The 5,291-nt window shown below is 46.2% G+C and overlaps 1 protein-coding gene and 2 non-coding genes across 3 annotated transcripts; all 3 read left to right on the forward strand.

Annotated features, from left to right (window-relative positions):
• The first annotated feature begins 440 nt into the window (after positions 1 to 440).
• On the forward strand, positions 441 to 4,829 carry Hspa8 (heat shock protein family A (Hsp70) member 8). The gene is made up of 9 exons (XM_076846247.1): positions 441 to 546; positions 1,245 to 1,454; positions 1,804 to 2,009; positions 2,174 to 2,326; positions 2,420 to 2,975; positions 3,178 to 3,380; positions 3,603 to 3,801; positions 3,918 to 4,150; positions 4,411 to 4,829. Exons 2-9 carry the CDS (start codon positions 1,250 to 1,252, stop codon positions 4,594 to 4,596), a joined length of 1,941 nt encoding a protein of 646 aa, XP_076702362.1. The 5' UTR covers positions 441 to 546; positions 1,245 to 1,249; the 3' UTR covers positions 4,597 to 4,829.
• LOC143393320 (small nucleolar RNA SNORD14) lies at positions 3,027 to 3,112 on the forward strand. Its single transcript, XR_013090607.1, has one exon. It is a non-coding gene; the product is annotated as a small nucleolar RNA SNORD14 (small nucleolar RNA).
• On the forward strand, positions 3,439 to 3,526 carry LOC143393322 (small nucleolar RNA SNORD14). The gene has a single exon (XR_013090609.1). It is a non-coding gene; the product is annotated as a small nucleolar RNA SNORD14 (small nucleolar RNA).
• Positions 4,830 to 5,291: the final 462 nt, after the last annotated feature.

Here is a 5,291-nt window from a genome sequence, read left to right on the forward strand (position 1 = left end):
TTCGGGCTAACCCTGTTCGGCGCGGGACAAGATCGCGGCTGGCGCTGCCACCATTGGTTGTTTCCAAGTGTGCCCGCCCCTCTTCCTCCTTCTCCTTCCGCCCTCTCCCGCCCGCGCTGGTTGCGGGCGCCGGCGTCGCGGCCGACGCTCCCCTCCCCCGCCTAGAGTGACGGAAGACTCCCGCGCGCGGGCTCTCTTGGCCCCACCCTCCCTTTCCCCGGGGCCGTTCGGAGAGCGGGGGCGAGCATGAAAGTTCCAGAACGCTGCGGTGGTGCGTCATCGCGAGGGGGGGGTGGGACGGGGGCGGGTGGGGGTGAGGCTTGAGGAGCGAATACGGGTTCCTCATTGGAGCTTGCAGAGGTAGCCAAGCACTCATTGGTTGAAGCGACCATGATGAACAGCCGGCCGGGGCGGGCCCCTTCTGGAAGGTTCTGAGACAGGGTATAAGAGACAGGGTGGCGGGCGGAAACCGGTCTCATTCAACGCGGTGGCAGCTTCTGAGGTGTGTGAGGTTTCTTCACGAGTAGATTCCGGCCTACACATACGGTAAGGCCTTTGCCCTTTAAGTCCTTGGAAGTTTCCGGGGAAGTGTGTATCCCACACGGAGCGGGCTTGCTGCCAGGGGTCTCCAGAGCAGCTCCCTGGAGCTTGCGGTGGGGAAAAGTAGCGACCGGTGAAGCAGCAACGGGTGGCCCTGGCGCTTGGCCGCGGCCTGCAGGTTAGGGGTGAGCCGAGTTCAGGTTGTTGCCGCCGACCCAGGGCGGCAGGGCGGCGCCCCTTTTCCCCGGTTAAATAAGACCTTGCGTGGTGGGGGAGGGGCGCCGCATCCGCTGTGGCCTTGGTTAGGGGAATCGGAGCCAGGCCTTGACTCTCTGCTTTTTCCTGAGTCGTTTTGCTTTGTAAGCCGCCTTGGCAAGCACCCAGAGTGGAGGTTCTTAGGATAGTGGGGAAAGAAGGGCCGTTGCAACTCGTGGAGCCCTGGGCTTTGGCACCGGGGTTCCTGTCGGTGTGGGCCACGTGTTCAGCAACGTCGCAGACCTTCAGGGAAGATGGTTCGTTCGGGCAGGGCGGGCTCTGCTAGGTTTGGCATAGCAACCTGTACTGCAGCATTACTGCTCTGATCTCCTGCGCGGTAAACAAGTACTGAGCTTAATCTTCTGTGGTTATGGCCCTTCTAAAGAAGGGGGAACACACTGAAAATGCTTCACTGGATTTTCAAAACACGTGTTTAATTTTATTCCCAGGAACCATGTCTAAGGGACCTGCAGTTGGCATTGATCTTGGCACCACCTACTCTTGTGTGGGTGTCTTCCAGCATGGAAAAGTGGAGATAATTGCCAATGATCAGGGGAACCGAACTACCCCAAGTTATGTCGCCTTTACTGACACAGAACGATTGATCGGCGATGCTGCAAAGAATCAGGTTGCGATGAACCCCACCAACACGGTTTTTGGTAAGTATGTAATTTTCCGAGTATTAACGCCTAGGGAGCGGGGCATTTGAGGAATTGTGGCTTACTAAATAAGACACCCAAGAGTCCTGTACAGTAGGGAAATATTTTTCTTGGAATAGGATTTTTCTTGGGATACCTCGATTAGGTATTAAGTAATCCTTTAACTTTAGGGTACACTAGGATGTACTATCATTGCTTCCCACATAGGAGTTTTGCATTTGAGAAAGCATGGGGGCTTTTATGTGTTGCTGGAAAATTAGGCCTTTGAGGAACGAACTTCACCCTAGTCTAGGCCTGTGTTTTAATGTTACAAGGTGAAATGCAATAAAATGCTGGATTCTTTTTACAGATGCCAAACGTCTGATAGGGCGGAGATTTGATGATGCTGTTGTCCAGTCTGATATGAAGCACTGGCCCTTTATGGTGGTGAATGATGCAGGCAGGCCCAAAGTCCAAGTAGAATACAAGGGAGAGACAAAAAGTTTCTACCCAGAAGAGGTGTCCTCTATGGTTCTGACAAAGATGAAGGAAATTGCAGAGGCCTACCTTGGGAAGGTGAGGTTGAAGTTTTTTGACGATGTAGGAATTTAACAAGGGGGACTTCCAACTGGAATTTGGGTGCATGTTGAAATTAATTTGATTATGGGACGAAATAACACAATTGTACCGTAACTTGGTATTAATCTGGGTTTTTCTGTGTTTTGTTACTTTATTCCTAGACTGTTACCAATGCTGTGGTCACAGTGCCAGCTTACTTCAATGATTCTCAGCGTCAGGCAACCAAAGATGCCGGAACCATTGCTGGTCTCAATGTACTCAGGATAATCAATGAGCCAACTGCTGCTGCTATCGCTTATGGTTTGGACAAAAAGGTTTGTCTTAATTTTTGTCTTTGAATGCAAATCTAGATTTAGGATTTGTTATTAGCTGTCAGGAATTTACATAAGCTTATTTTTTAATGGCAGGTTGGAGCTGAAAGAAATGTGCTGATTTTTGATTTAGGAGGTGGCACTTTTGATGTGTCAATCCTCACTATTGAGGATGGAATCTTTGAGGTCAAATCTACAGCTGGAGACACCCACTTAGGTGGAGAAGACTTTGACAACAGAATGGTGAATCATTTTATCGCAGAGTTCAAGCGCAAGCATAAGAAGGACATCAGTGAGAACAAAAGAGCTGTCCGACGTCTCCGTACTGCATGTGAAAGAGCTAAGCGTACCCTCTCTTCCAGCACTCAGGCCAGTATTGAGATTGATTCTCTCTATGAAGGAATCGACTTCTATACCTCCATTACCCGTGCTCGATTTGAAGAGTTAAATGCTGACCTGTTCCGTGGCACCCTCGACCCTGTAGAAAAAGCTCTTAGAGATGCCAAACTAGACAAGTCACAGATCCATGATATTGTACTGGTGGGTGGTTCTACTCGCATCCCCAAGATTCAGAAGCTTCTACAGGATTTCTTCAACGGAAAGGAACTGAATAAGAGCATCAACCCTGATGAGGCTGTTGCTTATGGTGCAGGTAATCTCAAATTTTAACCTTTAATAGGCATCCTTTGGGGCCCAAACCAACTCGCTGTGATGATGGATTCCACAACCATTCGTAGTTTCCACCAGAAATTTTGTGTTGGCTAGTTCCTTCCTTGGATGTCTGAGCGAATGAAATGGGTTAATGAGGTGATTTGAATTTGTTTTTTTTTTTTAATTTTTAATCTTTTCTTTAGCTGTCCAGGCAGCCATTTTATCTGGAGACAAGTCTGAAAATGTTCAAGATTTGCTGCTGTTGGATGTCACTCCTCTTTCCCTTGGTATTGAAACTGCTGGTGGAGTCATGACTGTCCTCATCAAGCGCAATACCACCATTCCTACCAAGCAGACACAGACCTTCACAACTTACTCTGACAACCAGCCTGGTGTGCTCATTCAGGTAGGTATTATTTATTATTAACACTTGTAGCAGTTATGTTAAACCAGGAAAGTCTTGTTCGCTGTGATGATGGATTCCAAAACCATTCGTAGTTTCCACCAGAAAAATTTTGTGTTGGCCAGTTCCTTCCTTGGATGTCTGAGCGACTTAATTCCTCATGAGTTTATAGCACAGAAATTTTAAGTCTTGTGGTGACTAACTTCTGTTATTGTTCACACCAAGGTATATGAAGGTGAGCGTGCCATGACCAAGGATAACAACCTGCTTGGCAAGTTTGAACTCACAGGCATACCCCCTGCACCCCGTGGTGTTCCTCAGATTGAAGTCACATTTGATATTGATGCCAATGGCATCCTGAATGTATCTGCCGTAGACAAGAGTACGGGAAAAGAAAACAAGATTACCATCACTAACGACAAAGGTTAGTCTGGAAAATAGGGCTCTCTTGTCTAGTCTTGATTCATTTGAAGTATCCCCCACTGTAGGCTGAGGGATAAGTTGTAACAGAGACCTACTGAAGATTTTGTAATTTTCTAGGTCGTTTGAGCAAGGAAGACATTGAGCGCATGGTCCAGGAAGCTGAGAAGTACAAAGCTGAAGATGAAAAGCAGAGGGACAAGGTGTCATCCAAGAATTCACTTGAGTCCTACGCATTCAACATGAAAGCAACTGTTGAAGATGAGAAACTTCAAGGCAAGATAAATGATGAGGACAAACAGAAGATTCTTGACAAATGTAATGAAATCATCAACTGGCTGGATAAGAACCAGGTTAGTAATTAATTTTCTGCTAAGCAGTAAAGAGATGCATAGACTCTGGGTTGGCATAATGGTCACAGTGATGAAAGGTCCAGACATTCGCAGTTTCCACCAGAATTTGACATGTTGGCAGTTTACCTTCCTTGGATGTCTGAGTGACCCAAGACTTAAGACCTAGTGTGATGTGCTTTTTCTGACTAGCCCTGGGCTTCGTGAATATATTAGGTTGCATTATAAGTAAACTTACAATGGTTTTTTTTTTTTCCCTTCAGACTGCAGAGAAGGAAGAATTTGAACATCAGCAGAAAGAGCTGGAGAAAGTCTGCAACCCCATCATTACCAAGCTGTACCAGAGCGCAGGAGGCATGCCAGGAGGAATGCCTGGGGGATTCCCTGGTGGGGGAGCTCCTCCCTCTGGTGGTGCTTCCTCTGGGCCCACCATTGAAGAAGTTGATTAAGCCAGCCCAAGTACAGTTGTAGCATTGTTCCACAGTAAAACATGGAAGGGCCCAAATTTGTAGCAAATTCTGTGGCAGTTGTAAAGTTGCTGCTATAGTAAATTACTGGGCATTTTCAATACTTGAATATGGAACATGTACACAGGGAAAGGAAATAACATTGCACTTTATAAACACTGTATTGTAAGTGGAAAATGCAATGTCTTAAATAAAACTGTATTTAAAAATTGGCACCATATAGTTGTCTCTTATTAGTTTCTGGTAAGGCCTTAGAGTAACATTGGTAATGTGCCATGTGATTTAAGTGATTTAAGTTTTAAAGTCAATTCTATGGGTGGAATTTGGCAGAATTGGCTATAAAGTTGAGTAACAAAAGTGAAGAGTCTTGCTCATCCTAAAAGCTTCAATAAAGTGTCTTCAGTTAAGAAGGGCAGAAACCAATGTATCAGGAACAAGGGCTTACTAATTTACCTGGGTGCCTCTTTGGCTAACTTAAAAGAACACAAGAACATAACAAAGGTATTCCTCAATTCATGGGAAATGCGACTTTCCTGTGAGTCACATAGGGTACTTTCTAAAGCACAGAAAGTGGCTTATGCCACCTAGTGGCTGGTTGAGTCCCAACAGGGAATTACTATGCTATGTTTTGAGCTTAAATTGGCCTATCTTATTTCTTGGAGTTTAATCCATGTGCT

The sequence above is a fragment of the Callospermophilus lateralis genome, chromosome 2 (genome assembly GCF_048772815.1).
Source record: "Callospermophilus lateralis isolate mCalLat2 chromosome 2, mCalLat2.hap1, whole genome shotgun sequence".
In the NCBI taxonomy this organism is placed as follows: domain Eukaryota; kingdom Metazoa; phylum Chordata; class Mammalia; order Rodentia; family Sciuridae; genus Callospermophilus; species Callospermophilus lateralis.

Coding starts and splice junctions, on each gene's coding strand:
- Hspa8 (XM_076846247.1), top strand. CDS start 1,250: ATGTCTAAGGGACCTGCAGTTGGCATTGATCTTGGCACCACCTACTCT. Junction 3,381..3,602: donor AGCCTGGTGTGCTCATTCAG/GTAGGTATTATT, acceptor GTTCACACCAAG/GTATATGAAGGTGAGCGTGC. Junction 3,802..3,917: donor TACCATCACTAACGACAAAG/GTTAGTCTGGAA, acceptor GTAATTTTCTAG/GTCGTTTGAGCAAGGAAGAC.